Source organism: Engystomops pustulosus, chromosome 6, assembly GCF_040894005.1.
Source record: "Engystomops pustulosus chromosome 6, aEngPut4.maternal, whole genome shotgun sequence".
NCBI lineage: Eukaryota > Metazoa > Chordata > Amphibia > Anura > Leptodactylidae > Engystomops > Engystomops pustulosus.
The window spans coordinates 32,326,447-32,352,352 of record NC_092416.1 but is presented as its reverse complement, the minus strand read 5'-3'; the positions used below and the strand labels follow the sequence as shown (position 1 = coordinate 32,352,352).

The 25,906-nt window shown below is 43.9% G+C and overlaps 1 protein-coding gene across 5 annotated transcripts; it reads right to left on the bottom strand.

Annotated features, from left to right (window-relative positions):
• Positions 1-433: 433 nt before the first annotated feature.
• On the bottom strand, positions 434-20,580 carry NLRX1 (NLR family member X1). 5 transcript variants are annotated; one of them, XM_072155581.1, is made up of 8 exons: positions 20,448-20,580; positions 16,358-16,547; positions 16,178-16,278; positions 6,305-6,921; positions 3,402-4,795; positions 2,861-2,947; positions 2,146-2,397; positions 434-923 (listed from the first exon to the last, which is right to left on the bottom strand). In XM_072155581.1, the coding sequence occupies exons 2-8, from the start codon at positions 16,507-16,509 to the stop codon at positions 617-619; spliced, it is 2,910 nt and encodes a 969-aa protein (XP_072011682.1). In that variant the 5' UTR covers positions 16,510-16,547; positions 20,448-20,580; the 3' UTR covers positions 434-616. The 5 variants fall into 5 exon arrangements, with proteins under 5 accessions (XP_072011682.1, XP_072011686.1, XP_072011683.1 ...); XM_072155585.1 differs by having other exon boundaries at positions 16,178-16,260; XM_072155582.1 differs by lacking the exon at positions 20,448-20,580 and adding an exon at positions 19,936-20,386.
• Between the last annotated feature and the right edge of the window lie 5,326 nt (positions 20,581-25,906).

The following is a 25,906-nucleotide window of genomic DNA, read 5'->3' as shown; positions in this document are numbered from 1 at the left end:
TAATTGATTTCACTCTGCTTTGAGGGACTAGGAAGCAGTGCCTTTACACTGCATTAAAATGATGCCTTGACTGTGGGTCACATGGGCTACCCTCTCCAGGGGGCGCATGTGACCAGGGGCAGGATTCCTGCTGCAGTACTGAAGACATACAGTCACTCAGGGTGCAATGTGGCAGCTTCAGGGACACCTCTCAATCCTTAATGTTATCAGCTGCAGGGTTGACTAGCAGACAGGACCATTTCTCCCATTTACACTGCATTATCCTGAGCCAAAAGGCTTTGACCCCTACAGTATGTTGTGTCTTATTACAAAATATAGAATATATTTTATAATAATATTAGAATTATAAAAAGAAATTGAAAAAAAAAGTGCAATTCTGTGACTAAAATCCATAGAATGTGAGCAGAGAACACTGGGACAAAGGATACACATGTAATAAGGCAGACATTTATTATTTATGTACATACAGCAGATCAATACCGCCAGCAGGAAACCTATAAGTGCAGCGTGAACAGGTAAAACACACCTTATATAGTTAATAGTTAACCCAACTGCGATCCAATATTCTCCAGCAAAAAAAAAGATAATAAAATAACCCAGCTTTCCATGATTACGCTCACAGCTTTCCCTCTTGAATGCGGTTCAGCATCAGTTTCACCTCTGTCTCCACACGTAGAATACGCACTTTACGCCACAGGTTCCCCGTCATTGCCCGACTGCTTTGTAGATCCCGTAAAAGCAAAGTGAGGTGTGAACTCATACGGGCGTGATCCCAGCCCCCGGCATTGGCCTTCAGCTCTCTCAATATCAGAGACCAATGTTGCGACGCGTCTGGTCCTTCTGTAAGAGATACGATGACTCGGATGTCGCCCAGAGACTGGAGGTCGCGAAGGCCGTTGTCTGAAAGTTCGTTAAAGTACAAGCTGCAAAAATAGAAAAAAAAAGGCAAAAATGATTGCGGTTTTTTTCAGCACAACACAAACCAGACACATTTTTGAGTGAAGTTACATTTTAAAGGGAACCTGTCATCAGCAATTGATCTAATAAACCACTACCAGTATATTGTCAAATTATGCAAGACCTTCTAGTTTTTGTTTCTTTCATGGTCCAGTGTGGTGGCATCATCCAGAAAATCAACTTTGAAGATGTAAATTGGCCGTATAAAAGTCAAGGAGGAGGAGAGTTTAACACTGAAGTCAAGGTGGGGGAACCCTTAACTCCATCTCCTCTGTGATTTTACATTGTGTATAGGACTCCAGGAGATCTGGTTAGTGATGTCTCTGGATTCAGGATCATTAATTGTAGTGATGGAGGAAGAAAGAGCTTGACTTCAGTGTTAAAATTTCCGCCTCCTTGACTTTATACAACCAGTTTACATCTCACTTCAAAGATGATTTTCTGGATGATGCCACCACACTGGGTCACGAAAGAAACCTGATCTAGAAGCTGTTCAGCTGCTCAGCAACATACTGCTAGTGTTTTATTAAGTCAATTTCTGATGACAGGTTCCCTTTAAAGAGAAATTTGTTATCCAGTGATGATACGATAGGTCATTGGAATCGGATGGGTGGTGATTCCACCATGGACTACCGTGTGGTACATTCCACTTTATTGTTCCAAGCATAGCCAAGACCAAAAGAACAATGTAAACTAATTCTGTTGACCGGTCCTTGATTTTCTATCAGTGTTTACTATTCTATCAGCTTTTAACTATTAATAAAAACTATTAATAGGGGGATAACTTTTTTGCACAGATAAAGTGGATAGATAGCATTTAGTAAGAGGATAAGTGCAGAGGAAGCAGGAGAGGGGAGGGGGGTAGTGAGACCGGATATATAGCATGATAAATGTGTTATTGTGAGTGTTTTAATAAAATAGCTCTCTCTGTGATATGGCTTTACAGGCCGTTATACTGTCTCACCCTCCCCGCTACTTCTTTAGCACTTGGTGCAGTGAACAGGGGGGTGGGGGGCTAATTAGCATAATTTTGAAGTTGAAGGAGGCCATAGATAACAAATATAAGAAGATTACTACAGTCACGGTGCCTGGATGTATAAGAAAGTGTCCCTGGTTTATCATGATGGAATTTGATGGTTGATTTCCTTTAAAAATATATAGGATTTACATTATGAAGAAGGCACTTACTGGACTTTGCTGAGTGTTGGATGACGTGCAGCCGCTTCCCCGAGTCTGAGTGCGGCCTGGTCATGGATCCCGTTATATGCAAGATTTAATTCCTTGAGATGCTGATTCTTTCCAAGATTATTTGCCAGGATTTCGGCTCCTTCATCTCCAAGATCTGTACGTAGCAGTGACAGGAGCTTCAATGACTTGTTACCAGCGAGTCCCTCCACAATTTGCTGCGCCCCCTCTGGTGCCAGAGGGTTATTGCATAACCTATAATAAAGGTATAAGACTATATAAATATGAGTTATATTTGCTATAAGCAAAACCAATGAGGCATCAACAATCTCCATTATGAGTATGTAAATGTCTCAAAAATTTTACTTTGGCTACATTCACACGGCTGTATGGGGGAATTATATACAGCCAACGTATATATGCCGTATATACGTTCCTCGTAGACGTCAATGGGTGTACGGTGCAGGACATGTGCGGCGCAGTACCATTCCTTAACAGGGAGAAAGATAGGACCTGTCCTATCTTTCCACGTAATATGGTGTTGTGCGCCATATATTACTATAAAGAGGGGCAGGGTGCCTTTCCCGGGTGCAGATGTGTGCCCACCGTGCTAAGGTACGCCGGCCACACGTTCGTGTGAATGTAGCCTTACATGGGACATGAGCAATGTATTTATGGGTACAAAGGTTTTTTTTTCAGTCAGACTGTATAACCTTACCGTAAACTGCTGATCCCACAGTCCGGGTGTAAGAGGAGCTCCTTTATTTCTTTGCAGGAATCAGGACCTAGTGAGTTCATATACAAACTGTAAAGAATAAGGTCACAAGGTGAGGAACATCACTTATATCATATTCCTACCCCACCCCCCAAACACTACATTTGCTTTGCATTTATCCACAATTTCATGTCTGATAGTTAGTGTTGTCAATGGCAGCCAAAATAAGAGAGGAATCTTGAAACTACCCTCCCTCTCCCCCCCCCCCCCCACTTAACGGTAGGGGTAGGTTGGAGTTTCCCTAGAAATGGAACCTAGTAAATTTGACAACTATGATCTGATAACCACCCGCTATCAACGTTATTCTGACCGCCAGATTAGGGGTCGGGAATTTTTTCCTGCTTTGGGCCAATTGGTATCAGCGTTGCAGGGTCATTGCCTTCTTCTAGATAGATCAAAATTAGTAGGTTGGACTTCATCGATTGATGTCTTTTTCTAACCTCATTTACTATGATACTATCCACCCCTTTCCAATGGTCCTCACTTTATATTCTGGCATCTCCGGAGCACAGGTGCCAACGTACGAATGGCATCAGGATCCAGGTGACAGGAACTGAAGTCGGCATCTGTTATTAATTTCCCAGAACCCCCAATGACAGCGGCCACCACGTTACATTTAAGCGGCGTCATGCGAACCGTAGAGAGATCCAGATCTCGGAGAGAGTTCACCAGTCCTGCTGTGAAACTTGGATTTTGAAACTCGTATAGAAAGAAGAGAAAGTCCATCAGCTCAGATGGTGGTAGTCGGCGAAGGCTGCACCGCAGCAGATGTTTCTTTAGGGCACGGGTGATTTTGAGGGCATCCATGTTCATAATGGTACAGCCTAGCTGGTTAAGCATCGCTCGATTCTGACGAGACAGAAGCCCTGCCATAAAAATAGGGAATAATTCAAACGCTTCTTGACTACTAAATCCATCAACCTCCGCCGGTTGCAATGGACCCTCCACCCCCAGGATGCTAGAATTTATCTGGTCTAAAACATCATCATTATAAGAATCCTCTTCTCGAAACATCTCCGCGGTCATGGTCTCAGCTATATTATCACGACTCTGTCCGCTAACTCTGCCATAAAGGCGCGGCACAAAGCGTAAAAGATTGAAAAGCGTGAAGATGCGCAGAGGAAGGAACTTCGACAAAACGTTGACTACAGCGAGAACGTCTTCGCCGGCCTTGCTGATAACCTCGGAAAGCTCCTTCCCCAAGCGTTGCAGAGCAGTCTTATTTTCTCCCAACACTACATAGAGTGCAGCTAAGTATTCCTGCATGGCAGGTATAGTGAAGACAAAAAGTTTCTCCTGGCCGGGCTGGACGCAGGGAGTGAGGAAAAAACCGAAAGCGTCGTATCGGAAGACAGTCAGAAGGTTGAGCTCCTCCTCACTGTCCGCCTGTACGTGAAAACATTTGATGATATCTTCTTCTGTGAATTTGGTACGTCGTGAGTTACAGCCTTCGTATGCCAGCTTGCCCACAGTTCGGGCTACGTAAAGCATCAGAGAAATCTTAGAGGGATGTGTAACATCCAATACTTCACCGGCAAAGTTCAATCGTAAAAACGTGGTGTAAATGCCAGTCAGTGTCGCGGGTGACTCATCTGGCTTCGTATAGTACAGCAAGTGTAGGGTGGCACAGGTCAGCCAACAGTAAGAAGGCAAGAAACAAGCAGCTGACAACTGGCTGTGATGCTCCAGGTTACGGCTTAACATTTCGGCCAAGTTCTCAGTTTCCCGTGGATCTGCATCTTGGTGACCTAACCGTAACTGGAAGTACATCTTTTGTAGTTCTGTGTCCGAAAAGCCACAGATCTCAGCATAGCGATCAATATACTTCCTTGGGATTCGATTTACTGCTGATGGACGAGTCGTCACCAATACATTTGCCTGAAAGAGAAAGTTGTAAACATCTATGTTAAAGATCTTTCCTGATGGCCTTCAATATGTATTCAGTTTTATTCAAAATATTGAGATACATCTTTTATTTAAAATGTAACTCCGATGTCATAATGCTGGTTACCAAATTGTTATATGTGATTCCCCCTTCAAAAACAGACAGGACTATATCCATATTTTGTTTGCCCGTCCTTTCCAGAGTCATGGCATTTTCTGTTCCGAAACTACTAGTCTTAAATCTTCCTCAGCAGCCGTGAAGTAGACAGAGACTAACCTCTTCCTTTATCTGCCATGAAGCCCAGTCAAATATAGTTTGCCTACAGTTCCCATGATGCCTTGTGTTTTCTCATTAACTAACTGAGCATCAAATCTAGTGAGATTCCTATAAGGAAATTCACTGACTGCATAGTATACATACAGGATGTATATAGTGACTAGCATGGCAGCTTTCATCTAATAAATAGTAGAAACCAGTAGTGAAATAGTTACATGAAGTTTATAGTATGTGCTGTGTAAGCACTAAGGGTTAGTAACTTCTCTGTAGAAAGTGTCTGTAGAGAAGAAGGTGGGAGAGGAGTGTATGACACAGCTCAGGTGGAGAGACACAGAGAGAGACAGACAGAGAGAGAGAGACAGAGTCAGACAAACAGAGAGAGACACAGAGTCAGACAAACAGAGAGAGACAGAGTCAGACAAACAGAGAGAGACAGAGTCAGACAAACAGAGAGAGACACAGAGTCAGACAAACAGAGAGAGACAGAGTCAAACAGAGAGAGAGAGAGACAAACAGAGAGAGAGAGAGACACAAACAGAGAGAGAGAGAGACAAACAGAGAGAGAGACAAACAGAGAGAGAGAGAGAGAGAGACAAACAGAGAGAGAGAGAGAGAGAGACAAACAGAGAGAGAGAGAGAGAGAGACAAACAGAGAGAGAGAGAGAGACAGACAAACAGAGAGAGAGAGAGAGAGAGAGACAAACAGAGAGAGACAAACAGAGAGAGAGAGAGAGAGAGAGAGAGACACAAACAGAGAGAGAGAGAGAGAGACAAACAGAGACAGAGAGACAGAGAGACAAACAGAGAGAGAGAGAGACAAACAGAGAGAGAGAGACAGAGAGACAAACAGAGAGAGAGAGAGACAAACAGAGAGAGAGAGACAGAGAGACAAACAGAGAGAGAGAGAGACAAACAGAGAGAGAGAGAGACAAACAGAGAGAGAGAGAGACAAACAGAGAGAGAGAGAGACAAACAGAGAGAGAGAGAGACAAACAGAGAGAGAGAGACTTCCCCTCTTTCCTCCAAAGTGAGAAGAAGCTGCTGCCCCTCCCCTCTGTGAGCCCGTAGAGTTGCCTACAAGATGGTTTCACAGGGATTAGTAGCAAAGCCAGGGAAATGAGCTACTTCAGGAATAGGCTAAACTAAGGAGGATAGCAAAGAAACTTATATATATCAGAGTTGCACTTTAACATCTCCAGTTGATCCACTGGGCACATGGTGCTCACCTCCGGAAGAAGGTATCCTCTTAAAAGATTTACAAGGAGAGCTGTTGGTGGCATTGGCTCATTCGGATCACTACATAACTCAGTGTTGGCCATTCTGAAGTCCAGATTCATCCACTCTAAGCTGTTGAGTATGAAGAGGACGCCGGGATAATCCTGCAGCGTGGGTAACAGCTCTCGCAGATGAAGATACTTCTTGCTTATGAGACGTGTCATAGACACTGGAGCAGTAACTTGGGACAAATCTTCACAAGAAAGGGGAATGATCAATTTGAAGTCACTCTTACATCCATGGCACCAATCCAGCACAAGTTTTCGGATAAGTGTGCTCTTTCCAGTACCAACCGTACCGTACAGAACCACATTCCGGACAGGGTTTCCATTGACATGTGGTGTGAAGAGCTGAGACACGGACATACTCTGAGGACATGATGGGCTCTGATGTTGAGTTTGCAGGGTCAACTCGGAGAGAGGACGCAGAATATTTTCTGAAGAGCTCTCACGGATAACAGGATCAACATGAATGGAGTCCAGGGCAAAGGAGGGTCCAAATTGTCTTTCTTCAGTGGGTAAAACACTGAACCAAGATAACAGGCGCTGACGATGCTGCTGAATCGGATCTGTTGAAAAAATATATCAGTTTAAGACAATTATAACCACCAAAAAGTTGGAAAATGTAAGGAGATATAAAAAGCACACAGAACATACCTTCAATTATAAAACATATTTTAATAAATTAACAGTGAAGGTGAATATAAGTAACATTGGAATATTACAAAGTCATTGAAGAATATGGAATGTTTCCGGGTTTATAGAGGGCAGGGGGAGGTGGTGGCTACTAAAAGAGAGTACAGTTACTTAGCTTTGTTACTACAGTCAGTCCCCGAGTTACGTACAAGATAGGTTCCATAGGTTTGTTCTTAAGTTGAATTTGTATGCAAGTCAGAACTGTATATTTTATAATTGTAGCTTCAGACAAAATTTTTTTTTGCTCCAGTGACAATTGGGAGTTTCAAAATTTTTTGCTGTAATGGGACCAAGGATGATCAATAAAGCTTCATTACAGACATTGGTTTACTGTAGAACCTACAGCTGTATTCAGAGAGGTTCACCAGAGGTCACAGTGGGCAGATGGGTCCGTCTGTAACTAGGGGTCGTCTGTAAGTCAGGTGTCCTTAAGTAGGGGACCGCCTGTACTGACTCTACTATATCTAGTAAGAAAATGTGCTACAACCATTCAGACTGAGGCAATAAATCACTTACTAGAAGGCAGAAGCATAGGTTGTGTCAACTTACTTCCCGTTGCCAGCTATTATTTCCTCTTTTACCAACTCAAATTTAGTAAGTAAGACTTTTCATTCTGCTTCCGATTACTGGAAGATTATTGTCTGGAGAACAAAAGCATCGGAAAAACTGAAAGCCAACATGGCCAACCCTACTCGTACCTGACAGCAGGTTGTCCAACGAAGACTACACGAACACCTACAGTGTGTACAAACAGGCCTCAAAAAGAAGGAAGTTTGTGGTCCGATTTCGCCACTTTTGGGAGCTGTGCGTGAAGGAATAGGACCTGCTCTATCACTTGTGGCTCGGTCACAATGCGTTGAGACACTGTGTGATCACCACGCGGAATCGTGCACAATACACTTCAATGGCAGTCACTGCCCCTAGCCACGCCCCAACCCCGCCCCCTCATGAATACATCGGACAGCTTTGCGAGCTGTCCGACAATTAAATTGTACCCCGCCGCAGTGTTTGATAGCGTTAGAGTGATAGCGTTACCGGAAACCTAACACTGCGGCGTTTGTTCAAGCACTAGGAACTGCTTACTTTAGTAAGTACCTCCTTGTGCCGATAAATTGGGTGACAGGTCCTCTTTAAAGGAAATCAACCATTTGTTTTCATGCATTATGAAGCAAACATGCCTTGAGAATTCTGTAGTGACACTGATGCAGAAACATATCTTGTTTAATCCCTGATCTAAATGGATTTGCTCAAAAAACAATTATAAAATTTAGGACCTTGGGAAAGCTGGGTTGCATGCTGTCTGCCTTCATAAACACATTACACGGAGCTTCCTGAACTGTCCAGACAGGGTTAATCAACCTAATTGATCACTTACACAGCAGCTGGGGGATTGTGCAGCGATTGATTACTTCTGCTTGTCAGGGACAGCACAGTGATTTTGTATTCTCAGCTTATGCTAGCCACAAGGTTGGAGCAGTGCATAACTAGAGCAAGAGTAGAAGCGCCGGGGCAGCCACAGAGTTTCCTTATCATAAATTTATAATAGTATTTTCAGCAAAACCACTTGGATCAGGGACTAAACAAGATATGTTTCTGCATCAGTGTAGCTACAGCATTCTCAAGGTATGTTTGGTTCATAATGCATAAAAACAAATGGTAGATTTCCTTTAAATAACTCCTTACAATTCGGGTAACATTTTTAATTTTTTGAGACTCTGGTCATTTGAAATAAAAAAAAAAAAAAAGAGCAACAAAAATATTTCACTTCGTCCGGTTGGTAGTCGGAGGTTTGTCAATAATTGATCATAAATTGGCTTTTATCGCACGGCATGTTGGCTAAGAGATATTAATATATCACTTAGGAAGTCGAATTGTTTAATGCGTTTTCTGTAGTTTACAAGACGCTGTAGACTTTGTCCTTGTTATCGGCCGTCGCCTGCGCACCACATCAGGTCTTCAGCAGCTTTTTTTTACCCTTTACAAGCCAAGAGAAATATTTAAAGGGAGTTTGTAAGCAGTTGTAGAAACAGACTTAGTTGTGATTCTGTGTTAGTGAGTTGCAGCAGGACTTACTTTGTCTGAGTGCACTCGGTGGGGGGGTCCTCACATTGCTGTGCTCTTAACTTTTGTCATTTAACTGCCCCAAAGCCATTCCGCTCTGGCTAGCAGGGTTAGGTTCCAGTTGGGCGGCGATTGGTTAGGATCACAGCTCCGAGGTTAGGCTATAGGGTGTGATACAGTCACTAACTGTCCCTATATCATCCTATACCAAAATTGTATGTGTCGTGTAGATCTTTGCCTTACTTTGACGTTCTATCCACCCTTATCTTTTCTTCCTCTTCTATTAACTCTTTGGCTTTTTCACTTCGCGCTGTGATTGATAACTATATTCAGGGCCTTGGGTAGCCATATATTGAAGATTGACCCTAGTGGGTTTATATACGTCATATTTTTTAGACTGGCATCATCTGCAGGTTTTAGTACAGTCTCAATACTACCGTTCTTCACTTTTTTGCTTCATTTTTAATATTGTAGTAAAAGTTACGTTTTAAATCACTAATTGTCCTTTTTTATCTATGGCTGATAGAGTAAAATCTTATTAAAATCCTGCTAGGCCTCACTAAGAGCAGCGGGGAGCAGCTTAGTACACAGAGCACAGCAGTGTGAGGACAAACTACATTGCACTTGGAGAAGCTATGATCTTGGAATATAAATGTTCCATAGTCCTAGTAACGTTATACACAAAGGTATGATTAAATGGTGTTAAGACGCGAATGTACCCAATAATTACAAAGTTGTGTGGTTCCTCATCTCTCCCGTTCTTACTACCTGCTGTAAGACAGAGACAGGTAGTAAGTGGGAGAGGAGACTCGCCAGCGCCGTTACATATTTAGATATCAGAGTTAATAGCAAATGCGGCATTTACAGTATATGGTTTCAGAGGGAGGGGATGCCATATATTAGGCATCAGACCTCCACCCTTGGGAATACAGAGTGTAGATCTACAAACGTTGTAGTCTGGGGGCCTAATGCAGACCGGAGGTCTTTCTTAAAGGGAACCTACCACCACAAATCTACCTATAAAAGGTAGATCGGGTGGTAGGTGGATCAATGGGACGTGAGGATAGCCCTTTTAAGGGCTAATCCTCACGTCCCCGCACTTCTTTAGTAACTTTTATTTGACTTTTATGGTAATTTTATTATGCGGCTACTGGGGCGTGGTGTAGCCGCATCTGAGGTTACATGGAGCGGCTACTCCACGCCCCGGTAGCCACTTTACCCCTCCTACTCACCATCTTCGGCGCGCAGCTGCTCGTAGCTGCGCGCCCTCGTCCGGCGATCCTGCCGCCTGCGCATGCGCAGAACAGCAGGCCTGCGCGGTCACTGCTCCGAAGCCTATGCCTATTTTAAAATGCCTATTAGAATGTGCCTCAAAATACTGTCAATAAACACTACAACCTCTCCTGCAAAAACCAAGCCCGCGTACAGTGGCTTCTTTCATCCAACACTGGAAAATGCAAAGAATGGCAATGACAACACATGACTCTCTACTCCCAGCTCAGTCTTGTGTGTAGCAGTGCCATGGTGTTTTATCTCCACTAATAACCTATGGATAGGACCATTATACTTTTGGCCTGGGACCACCCGTTAAAGGCTCTGAATAATAATGACAATATCCATACATATTTCTTCATGGTAATCCAAAGGTCAATAAGGAAATTGTTCCTGTTACACTGACTAGGACCAGATGGCAGCTGTTCTTCCCAATCTGTGCCATGTCCTGGGATAATAATAATCATTAACCAAGAACAAGCTGGAAATAATAGTCTATATGTCTCCCATCTCTGGGATTTGCCATTGAAAGGATAAGATCAATTCCAGGTTTAGATGTTTAGATCCGGTGACCATAGATGGAGCCAGCAGTGGATATACATAAAATATAATATAGTAACCACACTGCACTGATGAAATGCATTCAGACCGCTCTAGAATTATATTCATACACTTTCCATGCTGACTTCTCCTTTCGGACATGTCCACAGTGTCACTGCTCTTACAGTAAAGAACCCGCTTCTATGTATAAACCTTCTATACAAGCCTTTGTTACACTGTGCTGCAGGATACTATTCAGAACCGGAACAGATGCCTCCGGGCCCAACTGTATCTCATCTTATTTCCAATCTCTATAAGAGAATAGGGTCCCATACTGCCCCCCATAGTACCCGTTACCCAGTCTATATATGTAACCAATTTGTCATGCTTTGTGCAGCGCTGCGTAATCTGTAGGCGCTATATGAATAAAGAATTATTATTGTTAATATCCACTTACACACACCTTCCTCCACTCACATCCTTGTCATCTTATATACTAAAAGGAAAGTCATGACAGGTAAATCTGCTAACCCCAAGCTTTACACATCTATATACAGCACATCATATATGTGTCAGCGCCTTGTAAAAACTTTACAATGACTTAGTGGAGGGCGTGCGGAGCGTCATGTATCTTATGTTGAAAACAGATTTCTGTATTTTAAATGTCTGACCGTACACGTCTCTACCAGCAGGGGGCATACGTCACTGCAGTAAGAACCACAATAACCTCAGATGTGTCCTTCCTTACCCTCTCTCTTGGTTTATAATGTGTGTGTTAGGCCGCCCAGTGGTTAATTTGTGAACTTCAACCTTTGAATTATTTTCAAAGCATCAGGTGATGTTTTTTTTTTGTTTTTTTTCCCAAGTTTGAAAAATTTTTATTGAAGAATTGTGATTTACAATTGTAAGAACAATCATTAATGTTACATGTGAGTTATTTTTGCATAGGCTATCCACCAGGTTATTTAATTCTCCTGACGGTTCTCAGGACTACAAGTCCTTTCAATAGTCAGGTGATAATTTTGGCAGGGAGTAGGGATGAGCGAACCATCAAGGTTCTGTTTGGGTACCAAAACCTGAACGCTCATTACCATTGTTAACACCCACAAACAATATATCATTACAAATGTCTCACAATTGTCGCATCTGTGCCAAATTTGAGACTTTTTCCAACAACTCCACTTTTCACTTCAGTCAATTAAATACAAATTTATGTGCAAATCTATTCCCTTCCCCTCTTGGCATAGGAAAAACAGACGAGTTAAGAGATAAATTAGCAACTTTTGTGCGTCTTTTAAACCTTCAAAACTCTGATTGTCGTTCTGATTCACTCTTGTTTTAACTACTATAATTCCCTACTAATACTTCCATTTAGGGCGAATTCACACGAACGTGTGTCCGCCATACCGTAGCGTGGCGGGCACACGACGGTATATCTCCATAGAGATATATGGCGCACGGCGCCGCAATATGGGAAAAGATAGGAAATGTCCTATCTTTTTCTGGGTACGGAATGGTACGGGGCCGCACGTGTGCTGCACCGTACCGTCATTGGTGGTCTACGGGGGACATACATACGGCGGCCATATATATGTCCCCCAACAGTTGTGTGAATTCGCCTTTACTACACTCTCACCTCTACAACTTATTCTTAATGCAGCAGCCATCTATAAATCCAGGCTCGTCTATAAATCCACGAATGCCTCCAGTCTGTGCCAGTCACTGCACTGGTTGCCCCGTCTCCATCCAAATTTAGTTCAAACTAATTCTCTCCATCCTGTCCTACCTCTACCCCCTTTGTCCAACCAATACTCTTCGATATGCAGCAATCCAATACTAATCTATACTTTAATTTGTACCTCCCACTCCAGGACTTCTCCCGAGCTGCCCCAATTCTCTGGAATTGCCTTACCAGACTAATAACTAACCAGCAGTTTCAAATGAGCCCTAAATACACATCTCTTCAGACAGGCCTATCACACTAACTGTCACTATCTCAATCTCCACTGATTTCAGGTTTCTGTAAATATCGATAGCTGCTGGTTCACTCAGCATTATTTACCTATTTCATTATTTTATCCCTTTAAAAACCCCTTCGGGACCAAACCTATTCATATCCTTTAGGACCACAGTTTTGCAATACCTCATTCTGAGAGTCGTAAGTTTTTTTATTTGTCTATCAACTTAGCTGTATTGGGGTTTGTTTTTTGGGACACCAGTTATATTTTTTATTGTACAATTTTTGGGTAATTAAAACTTAATACACTGTTATTACCTATTTCAGAGTAAGAATTAAAAAAATAGTATTTCTACCACTCTGGTGCCTGGTCGCGGTATGATGAGCACATACGTGTGCAACCGTACCAAAAAATAGAGCATCCTCACTATAGAGAGGGGAGTGGTGAGCAAACGGCTGTATGGTAGCCCGGGTTAACCCCGGTCAGGCATAAGTCCATTGGAGAGAGGCCCGACATAGACTCCATACTGTCACAGCAACCAATCATTGCACCCCCATAACTTCACCAGGGGTTTTCTATAACCTCCTAGCACTGTATATTAGGCTTAGTTCACACCTGTGAATGAGGTTATCAGGAGGACCCTATGGCACAGGTTGCCTGCACAATACTTCCTGTACTCTACTACTACAGATCTATTAAGGATCTGGTGCAGTCACACTGCTGCTATATATGGGATTTGCGGGGATATAATACAGGCAGTCCCCGGGTTACATACAAGATAGGGTCTGTAGGTTTTTTCTTAAGTTGAATTTGTATGTAAGTCGGAACTGTACTGTACTGCGTTCAGAGCAGCTGATAGAGGAGGAGGTCAGGCACGAGCGCTCAGCAATCCCCAGAGCTCTCTGAGCCGTCATTATTATTATCATCTACTCCACAGCCGGCTGTCAGACATGTGAACCTCCGTGCGGGTCACATGTGGCATTTCACAGATGCTTGAGCCTGAAGGACACTTGTCTCATGAATGAGGCCGCACTGGGGACCTCTCAGGGCAATTTGGGACACTGCACCACCCACAAGCACTTATAACCCAGCGACTTAGTGTTACAGACAGCCCTGGTTATATTCTGTCTGGAGACTCAGTGCCAGACCTTCCCCCCGGCTTCATTAATCCAGACATCAGTACGATGGAGCTTATTGGATTTATCTCTAGTTAACCCCTTAATGATCAGACCCTTTTTTGTTTGCCATTTTCTTGTAGGCTTTGTTTTTATGGCTTTCAATGCACACTCCAAATAACTTTGGTTCGGTCTGATCACAGGGATACCAGATTTATAAAGGTTTTATGAGGCTTTAGTAGATTTTTTTTTTTTTAATTATACATTTTTTTAAAATATTTTGATACTAATAACTTTTTTATACTACGGTGTACAGACCTAGAAAAAGACAGGCACTACCAGAATGATTTGATAATCAAACGTCCACGCATCCCAATAAACCACACGATCCAAAAAGAGCAGAAAAATGTGGGCATATTTTCAATAAGGATATTCTTGCACTAGTCACTTTTTTTGTACTACCTATTGCGTTGTGTGTACTTGGTTCATACCTGGTCATTTTTTGCTCATGAATAATCCGGTTACTACTCTAGAGTCAGATTGAGATAGGGAATTTAGGGCACATTCTGCCCTTGGCAGCTGTATACACCCTTCGGGTGTATTTTTAAGTGTTTTTATTTAACTGTTGTCCTGTAGTCATTGGGGGTCATTTACTAAGGGTCCGATTCGCGTTTTCCCGACATGTTACCCGAATATTTCCGATTTGCGGCGATTTTCCCTGAATTGCCCCGGGATTTTGGCGCACGCGATCGGATTGTGGCGCATCGGCGCTGGCATGCACACGACGGAAATCGGGGGCCATGGCCAAACGAAAACCCAAAGGATTCGGAAAAACCACCGCATTTTCTAAAAAAAAAAGTGTCGCGGGACTCGCGCTTACCTTCACTAGGAATAGTCCGGTGAACTTCAGTGCACTCCGGCGGGCCTCGGGGGAACTTCAGCGCAGCAGCGCCACCTGGTGGACGTCGGAGGAACTGCCTTAGTGGATCCCGGCCGGACCCGAATCCACCGCAGAGAACGCGTCGCTGGATCGCGAATGGATCGAGTAAGTAAATCTGCCCCATTGTGTTTTTTGATATATAAATAAACCTTATATTACATGTTCAGTCCTGTGTTCAAATCCACGTTTTCGTTGCTACCATTTTGGGGACTGAACGATCTTTTGATAAGTTTTTATTCTAATTTGGCAGAGTTGCAAAATGGCAAAAAAGTGGCATTTGGGACATATTGACGCCGTTTTCAGCTATGGGAATTACAGCCAGGGATATTCATTTTGATATTTTAATAGATCAGGACTTTTAGGACGAGGCAATACCTAACAAGTTTCTGATTTGTTTTGTTTATTTTTATATCCATTCTAGGAAAAGGGGGCGATTTAAACTTTTACGGTTTTTTTTATTATAATTTTTTTAATTACACTTTTTTAACAGCAAATTTTACTGTTTAGGTAATTCCAATTGACTGGTGGTTTACATTACAGGAAATCTTCTAATATATCCTTTATTAACGGTTACTTCTGCCTTGTAGATCGAACCCCTGAGATTGCAGCCACATGTTTGTACAGATTATGGCTGCACTCTTCCCATATCAAGTAAAGTTTTATATTTATGTAAATGAGGCAAAACTGCAAAGTGCTTTTACCCTGCTCTCTGCCGAAATCTCAAGACTACAATAAGATTTCGTTCAAATTACAGTCTACGGGAACATGGAACTGCAAGGAAAGTCATCATAGGCTCTTCTTAGAGACAACACCTGCATCTATTAGACATTGATGGCTCATCTGTGGTTATGCCATAAATATCCTTTATGGAAAACACTTTAATAGGGTTGTCCGGACATTGAAAAAAAAATGGATACTTTCCCCAAAAAAACTCATGGTTTTGCAACTAAACTTCATTCACTATTAAAAAACGGTGGGCATTTTTTTAACCTCTGGACAACCCCTTTAAGACCCTGGTTCATAACGAAATGTTTTGCATCTCAAATCTGTCCCTGAAAATTCCCCTTTAAAATTTACACTGCTGTTCCAATTCCACTAGGAATATTTCCGCAGCCTGTGGAGTAATTATTAAAATTTCATGTATGGACTGCATTCTGTACCTGCTCAAATCTGCAGATAAAATGCACAGCAATAACATCCCGTCTTGTATGTGTGAATTGGGTTTCACAGAATCTTTCCTCACCTGTTACTACCCCACTCTGGCTCCTCCGAGATGTGCAGAATAATCCATGCGACTTTGACAGCAGGAACACAGTCCGATCGGATCTACAGAGAGATACAGATCTGACTTTTTATTCACTTACTATCCGTATCGAGCACAGTTCACACAGTATTCCAGAACCTACTACATGGAAGCCCTCACCTGTAGACATCATGACTAAGCCCGGAGTGGTACACATACTGCTGACACGTAGGAACGCCATTGACTCTCACAACAGAACGCACCAAATTCTCCTGAAGATAATTCCTGTGCCGAAAGGCCCCCAGACGCAGCACCGAGCAGCGACACTGCATGTTACCAAACGCGGTCAGATCTTATCCACACCGAACATCTAGAAATAATAATAATAATTCTTTATTTCTATAGCGCCTACAGATTACACAGAGTTTTTGCAAATCAGTCCCTGTCCCCAATGGGGCTCACAATCTAATCAACCTACCAGTATGTTTTGGAGTGTGGGAGGAAACCGGGGGACCCGGAGGAAATGCACACAAACATGGAGAGAACATACAAACTCTTTGCAGATGTTGACCCTGGGACTTGGTGGACCTGTGTCTCCCACAAACCCTTATAAACTATGAAGAGAATTTTCTGGTATAGTCTTTGTTGAAGGCTTGTTCCAAATATTATTAGGAGATAACAAATGTGATCTATGAGGGTCCCCCACCAATCACGAGACCGGACCCCAAGTGATAACAAATCTTACTCTTGCAGCTCTATTCTATAGGAGCTCAGAACGTGCACATTTCACAGTCTATAAGAGTGCTGGAGATACCAGAGCGTTGTGCTCAGGAATAAAAAGTCCCATCTCAGGACTCCAGCTACTTTTTAGGAGAAAGCATTATGTAAAGAATCTGTCAAAATCAGGCAACACATCTACACACATCTTATGAGCCATGTCCCAGGCGCGTTATAGGATAGGTGTCGCCTGTGATCTCTATATAACATTTAGTCCTCTCTTGGGTCTCCACCCTGCACTTACACATCCAGGGTGTGACTGGAAAAACATGAGTAACTACATAGACATAGTAATCGGGTCAACATGTAAACCGCAATTCTGAAAAAAAAAAAATCAAGGGTTGACATAAAGAAGTAGTTCAGCATAAAATAGAATAAAAAGTCCATCCCTACAATCCTACACGATAATCCATCACTCTCTAAACTTCTTGTATGTATAGGACTAATGTCCTTGCAGTGCAGACTTTCTTCTCCTGTGATAAGAAGTCACCCGGATTTATAGATTTCTGTCTTCTGTTATCAATCCCATGATGCCTCAGTACAGCATCACATGGGCTGCTAGAGCCAATACTATGGCTACCTGCTGGAAGGACAGTGTAATCATCCTTCTCCATATATTCTTTCTAAATATATATATTTTTAATGTGACTGGACCCTTATTGTGTGTAACTGTGATAAAAGTTTGTGCCCCCTCTTCCTACAGTCCAGCCACTATAATACAGTATGTAAAATAGTGGAAAGGGTAGAAGGCCAGTTTCAGGCAAGTACATTACGTATACATATGTGTTACCTATATAACGCCTCTAACTCCTAGTCCCACCTTAGATCTAATGGCTATGGTTGATTTTGTTAGATGACCATGTGATCAAATTGGGTCATAATGAAATTGTAGTGCACTCAGGCAGTGATGCTTTAGGGGCGGAGCCATGTGTATCCTGGAGTTGGGGAATTTACCGGATAATTACATCAAGCTGTTACGGCTAAACAAATGACCGCTCGCTGGCCGGATTTCACAGACCCAACGCTGTGCCCTGAACCGGACTCCAAGCATCATAGTTATATATGATATAAGGAGTCCCTGCTTCCCAGCGGAGAAAAGGCACCAAACTGTAATCACTTTCTCAGTACAAGTGTGATGCTTGGAGTCCAGTCCCCCAGCAAGGAGCCCTTATAAGGAGTAAACAAAATTGGACCAAAGACGCCATGTGTGGCATCACCCTATGACATCCAGACCCCTTTACATGGCGTTTACATTGCGTTATAAAATGCAATCCAACAGCTGAGGAGAGGAGATTTGTCTTATTACATTGCTGTTAACATTTGCGTTTCCAAAACGAAACGTTAATGTTTGTGGTTTTGTTAACTAATTGCATTAGCATTGTGTTTTGTAAATGCAAAAATATGAAAGTCTGCAGTCATCTACTTAGGGTGAAGACACACATGGCGTTTTTGGGCCGTTTTTACTAAGTGCGTTTTCAGATCGTTAAAAAACGCATGCGTTTTTAAAAAACGCATGCGTTTTTGTCCGTTTTTCATTGCGCAATTTCGAAAAAACGGACAAAAACGCATGCGTTTTCAAAAAACGCATGTGTTTTTAAAAAAACAACGCGTTTTTTAGCGCATGCGTTTTTAACGATCTGAAAACGCACTTAGTAAAAACGGCCCAAAAACGGCCCAAAAACGCCATGTGTGTCTTCACCCTTAGGCCGGCGCCACACAGGGCGCTTTGTCTGCGCTTGCGAACGGCTCGATCGGCTCGATCGCATCGGCGGCTCGTTCCCGATCGCAGGCGTTTCCATAGAAACACCGATGCAATCGGGCCGAGGCCCGCCCCGGTGGGCGCAACTTTGTCTGCGTTTGCAAGCGCAGACAAAGCGCCACGTGTGGCGCCGGCCTTAGACTGTAATGCAAGATGCCTCGGAGAGGAATTCCTCACCAGTGTAAGGGTATACAGCTATGCCAGGCGTATACTGAGCTCATCCTGTGAGTATACAACCATTACACAGAGAATACCTACCTACTTATCACCCCGCTCACCCCCTCCACTCACGCTCCCATCATGAAGTCACTGTTCTCATAGTTTCGCTCTTCCGCTGACACATCACATTTCAGCTACATTATGAGGTGGAGCTGGACACTTCCCAAAATCAGAGAAACCTCCGCCTCAGTAATGCAGCTGCCAAATCATATGCAGTACTAAGTGATTTCTATTGATCGCAATGGCGCAGATCTCAACCCGGGCGCTGCAGACGGGTCACCCAAATCTTCTGCTCAGCTTGTAGTTATGTGATGCGTGCATTATCCAAATATTTACCAACTTTTATTTGTGGGGGGCGGTACACGGGAACGCAGGCTGCGTTTATACACTGCGTTTGGTTTGCGTTTAGTGCGTGTGTTTTTAAACAGCTGAAGAGGAGCTTCGCCTTATTAAATTGTCAAGATTGCGTTTACAAACGTGTGTGTTAACATTTTGTTATTGCATGTATTTGTTAACACGATGTTAACAATGTTGACAACAATGTAAATAGGCAAGTCTATTCAGCTTTATGAAAACACATGCGTTAAACACAAACAAAACACAACGTGTGAACGCAGACTCAGGCTGGGTTAACACGTCGCGATTACACATGCGCTGTCATACGCATCACGACAGCTGAGAAGAGGAGATTTGCACAATTACATTGCGCAAACGCTGATCGCAAGATAATTTACTTTCCGTTAGTGTTAGTATACACAGATATTTAAAGGGCCTGATCTGCATTGTTAAAGGGGTATTTTGGAGAGTGATTAGCGTATCACAAACTTGTTCCGGATAGAATAGCGCAACCCACCTCCTAAACGAAACTTAAACCCTGCGGGAAGGGGGGGGGGGTTCATATTTCGTTTAGGTTGTGGGTTGTACGTGGCTCTGGTCCTTTCTTGCATCTCCTTTTATTTCCGCTGTGTGTGAACGCGGCTCCATAGTCATCAGAACATCCTACCTGTAAATTATCCGCTAATCCGTGCCACGTCCGTCGCCGTATTACCGAATAACAGCGGTTGCAGTCATATATCCGTGTAACTGCGGCTTACCCTCTGCTTTCTGATTATTTTTGGAATCTTTACAGTTAAGTGTCACATTTCAAGGGCAACTTCATCGTAAAAAAAACACGCCTGAGGATCCGCAGATGCCACAAGTAGGCGGAGGTGACTTGTGACATACACTATGCAGATGTAGCAGAGCCGAGATGTACTTTTCGGGGGCTACGTGGCGATACATTGTAATAAGACAGTCAGTACGTAGCAGATGTAGCAATGCGGAATTGGTCTTTTTTTAGGGATGTTTGTTACTGCTCTGTAACAACACAGGGATAAGTTGTGCCAGGAACAAAGTCCACTCTGCTACACCTGACCAGCTCTGCTCAGTCTGTATGACAGAGGGAGCACATAAGGCCAGGCACACACTTCCTGCTATTAGTTAACCCCTTATTCCCCCACGGCCAGACATAATTACCCTCCAGCCCGTGCTCTTATCTCTGCTGCTCCCGGCCGCACACATCAGCGGGCTCCAGCACTTCCTGCGCGCGCGGCCGCCGCGGCCTTGATCTTATGGTTAGAGGCCGGGGAGGAGAGAGAAAGTGATGCGGGAGGGCGGAGATGTTATTATACACAGAGAGACATATAGAAACTCATAGTATTATAATTATCTGTGCTGCGACATGGAGGCGGCACACACACAGGGACACATTTAGGAAACTTTATTTTGTTGCCGAAAGCGACCAATCACAACAAAGTTAAGAGAAAAATACAAAATGGAAGCAACACAGGCAGGGTTTCTTTGAATACAATTTTTTTTCTATTAGACTCGTCAAATAGTTAAACCTGTCAAAAACGCAAGGCTTAAAAACGGGCCAAAAACCAATCACCCTAAGGCCGGCGCCACACGTGGCGCTTTATCTGCAAACGCAGACAAAGTCGCGCCCACCGGGGTGGGCCTCGGCCCGATCGCATCGGCGTTTCTATGGAAACGCCTGCGATCGGGAACGAGTCGCCGGTGTTTCGCGTTAAATTAACGCAAAACACCGGCGTCTCGTTCCCGATCGCAGGCGTTTCCATAGAAACGCCGATGCGATCGGGCCAAGGCCTGCCCCGGTGGGCGCGACTTTGTTTGCGTTTGCAAGCGCAGACAAAGCGCCACGTGTGGCGCCAACCTTAGGCTGGCAGAACACATGGCGTTTTGAACCCATTTTTGGGGCCATTTTTAAGCAGTCCGTTAAAAAAATGCATGCATTTTTGAAAACGCATACGTTTGCGATGCAAACGCAATCATGTTTCAATAGTTGATCGCAGGAGGAGTCTGTGTGTTGCATTTTGAAGCCCAATGCAATTGCCTTGTTTGAACTGAGGGTGCGGTCACACGTCGCGTTAAACCGCATGCGTTAAAAAAAACTCATCGCAACAGCTGAAGAAAGATTTGCCTAATTAAACAGCTGTTAACACTTGCGTTTACAAAACGCAAATGTTAACGCTTTCATTAACGTATATACGTATAACGTAAACACATGCGTTAATGCATTTACGGTAGCATTTTGTAAACACACATGTTAACAGCTGTATAATTAGGCAAATCACTCTTCAACTATTGCAATGCGTTTTTAAACGCATGCGGTAAACGCGACGTGTGACCGCACCCACAGCCTAAAAGAAATGCACATAAATTGCCCATGTGCCTTGCCCATGTGCCTTTCATGCCTTAATAATAATCCCTGAATGTTTATCAATTCATTAATCATCCCTGATGCTTCCTTTATTGGTGTGTGCAGACTCTCTTTGCACTCTATGGGATCTTTGTTTACATGTCTGAGCTTGTGTTGTGTCTTTCCCGAATGAGCCGGCTCCAAGAGCTGGCTCTTTTTCGTGAATGACAGGAACCTGCTCCCCTTAGTGAGCCAATGGCTCGCTTAACCCCACCCCTAACTGGCTCACCACACCCCCTTTAACCCAATACAATGGGGTTAAAAGTGGTGTGGAGTGGGGGTACTGGCTGGCGTGAGGCTCCCTATTATACATGTAATAGGGAGCCGTTCAGGAGCCAGAAGAGCCGGCTCTTCTAAGTAAGCATAGCATAATGAACCAGCTCATTAAGAAGAGCCATAATTCCCATCACTAGTCTGAGCACTGATAAATAGGAGGGTCCTGCAGTAGGAGCTTATGACTCATCCTGCTCCCCCCTCCCCTCTCCCTGTGTCTGTCAGTGAGAAAAAACACACACTGGAGGCTCCCCTTAGGACAGACAGGAAGTGAGAAACAGGAAGTTGTGTATACATGCAGAGGGCAGCATGGGGAGAACAGGGAAAGGCGGAAGCTCTCACAGGAGGCAAAGACACAGGTACAAATCCATGCAGACATTGAAAAGTGGCCAACCCCTTTAATTTTGTTAATAGGCAAATAATTAATAAAATAATAATAATAATTCATTTATTTGTATACCGCCAATAGATTCTGCAGCGCTGCACAGATCTTGCCATATCAGTGGCAGTGGTCATTTCTGTAAAGGGGGGCTCTGCTGTGGCCATTTCTGTAAAGGGGGGCTCTGCAGTGGCCATTTCTGTAAAGGGGGGCTCTGCAGTGGCCATTTCTGTAAAGGGGGGCTCTGCAGTGGCCATTTCTGTAAAGGGGGTCTCTGTAATGGCCATTTCTGTAAAGGGGGCTCTGCAGTGGCCATTTCTGTAAAGGGGGCTCTGCAGTGGCCATTTCTGTAAAGGGGGTCTCTGCAGTGGCCATTTCTTTAAAGGGGGGCTCTGCTGTGGACATTTCTGTAAAGGGGGGCTCTGCTGTGGACATTTCTGTAAAGGGAAGCCAGTTTGGCTTACGGTGGTGTCGTTGGGTGGAGAAGATTATGCCTCGGGGCACGGGGTTGGTTTGGAGGCTGTGAGGGCCCTCGTCGTGTGAATAGCTCCGGGCCCATGGGACACTTAATCTGCCACTGTGTCCAGCCCTTACATAGAAAGTGATTGGGAGTGCCGGAGATAGAGGAGTGATGTGCTCGGTAATTTCAGAAACTACCATACTATTGAATTGAGCAACAGGACTTGCCACTCAATCCATTTGTGAGAAAGGGAACGGCCATTCTCTGGATCGCTAGCGCTCCGTTCTAGTAATCTGTGGGGATCCAGTGGATAGGGGAACATGAACATATTGCAGGGTAGTTGCAGGTCTGGGCAGAAGATATTTCCTTACTAGCAGTCTAGGACATCTATCCCAACAGGGGGTTGTGCATCAGAGACACAAGTAGGACAGTCAGACTATTAAGACATAACTTCATAAGGGAGTTATGGTGCATCATTTCCAGAATCTGCTGGAGATGACCAACCCAGGGGGAGAAACCCTATCACCCTCCAAGGGGCAGGTAGGGAGTGTCCAATACAGTGGTTAAAATCTCAGGGCACGTGACCCTTTATTGTCTTCTGTGGGTAGATTGCTTTGACCATCTAACCAGAGAAACCTGTCTGTAACCTCACACGTCACTCATCTCCTAGTGCTGCAACACAAGATCCAGTAATTATCCAGACTTATTGTTCATGTGTAACTTGATTCTACTAAAACCTGTAGTTTTTTTTTATCTGTCCTCTCCTCTGTGTGACATACATGTCGCTTGTGTATATATTAATATGCCTATTGTGCCTCTAAGGCCATTAAATATCTAAATTTAATTTATTTTAATTTGTGCTTTGTCTCCCTCTCTATGTATACGGCTGGTTTCTGGCTCGATATTATCCTGTTACACGTACGGTAAATATTCGTGCTAAGCCGAGTTTCTCGGCATAAAAAATTCTCACCATCTGGTGCCCCATTGCTTGGCGCGGCTCCTCTTCTGTCTTCTCTGCGATACTCTGTTCCGCGTGGCTCCTCTTCTGTCTGCTGTAACAGCCGGCAGAGACGTGGCCATGTGCTCTGCCGGCCGGCGCATACTATGACGTGATCAGCAGCCGCATCATAGTGTGTTGCAGCTACAGCAGACGGAAGACAGAAAAGGAGCTGCGGGGAGCGGAGCATTGCGGAGAAGACTGAAGAAGAGCTGCACCGAGCATCAGGGAGCCGCACCTAACAACGGGACCACCCGAAGGTGAGTATGTAAGTTTGTTTTTTTTAAAGTACTGGGCAAACTGGGGGCTGGCTGGCTACTAAAGGGTGCTGGCTGTATACTCCTGGGGGCTGGCTGGCTATATACTAAAGGGAGCTGGCTGTATACTACATGGGGCTGGCTGGCTGTATACTACATGGGGCAGGCTGTATACTACAGGGGGCTGGCAGGCTATATACTACAGGGGGCTTGCTGGTTATATACTAAAGGGGCTGGCTGGCTATATACTAAAGGGGGCTGGCTGATTATATACTGGGAGGCTGTGACCAATGCATTTGCCACCCTCGGCTTATACTCGAGTCATTAGGTTTTCCTAGTTTTTGGTGGTAAAATTAGGGGCCTCTTCTTATACTCGTGTTGGCTTATACTCGATTATATATGGTATATCTTATATTTAAGCTGGTGGCAGTCTACAAAACTGTGTTTCACTGGGGCTATTAAAACGAGTCTCTGAGCCTTTCATGTTTGTGAATGAGTGTTGTGCCAAACGGGAGGTTGTGTGGGCCACTCCCTCTTACGTCGTTAGCTGTTCTTCCGTACATATTGGTACAATCCCTTTAAGAAATTCCGAGTATAGTACAGGACAACCAAAAGGCTCATAAGTTCTGGGGCTAACAAAGTACCCAGACCCTAATTGTAGTTGCAGAATATGTAGGGGGCATATTTTACACTTAGAGAAAACAAGTCCCAGAAATCCAACCAATTGTGGAGCTCGGTGCAGATCAGGATTAAAGGAAAACTACCAATACCTTTAAGCCGAATTAAACTAAGCATACTCACCTAACATCCTCTTGATCCCGGTGCTTGTCTTTAATCTTTACACTTCGGGATCATTTGAAAAAAAAGACTAAAAACCAGGCCAGAGCGCTGGGAGGAAGAGGTGACAACAAGCATTAATTCATGCCTCCTGCGTGACACATACCTCCCTCTCCCATGTTGCAGAAGGAGTTGATGTGACATAGGAGGCATGAATAATTAGCAGCCAGGAGCACTGGACAATGCATCCCTGCGCCCCGGCCTGCTTTTTATGTCTTTTTTTTTTTTTCAGGCAATCCGGGTGTGTAAAATAAGGTAGTTTTCCTTTATTATAATACAATGTGAGCAGTAGATGGCGGCAAATGCCAAGAAATAAATCCCTGAAGATAGCTAGTTACCCTGTAGATGACAGAGTATCATATAGGAACTTAAAGGGAGTCTGTCACTAGGGACTCCATTTTCAATACATACAAATTACAGAAGACCATTACAGCTGCACTGCAAATCTGCCTTTCTCTGAGCATTAGAGTATAATTGTGTGTTATAACTTACCTTGCACCCTGGCAGAATCCTCTGTTTAGTCACAGGGGTTGGGCTTTGGTTTGGATGCATTTAAAAAAAAAACACATCTGACGAGTCTGTGCTGCAGACTCCTCAGCTCTCAGCCTCCATCTTTGTGCTCCTGTACAGCTCCACCCTCCTGCTCCTTCACAGAACTCAAAGCCTGGTGAGATAACATCAGTGGGGGAAGGAGGAGCTATACAGGAGCACAAAGCTGGGAGCTGAGGAGTGAACAGCACAGACAAGTCACATGTTTTTTGAAATGCATCCAAACCAAAGCCCAACCCCTGGGACTACACAGATGATTCTGTCAGGGTGCAAGGTAGGTTATAACTCACAATTACACTCACCGGCCACTTTATTAGGTACACCTGTCCAACTACTCGTTAACACTTAATTTCCAATCAGCCAATCACATGGCGGCAACTCAGTGCATTTAGGCATGTAGACATGGTCAAGACAATCTCCTGCAGTTCAAACCGAGCATCAGTATGGGGAAGAAAGGTGATTTG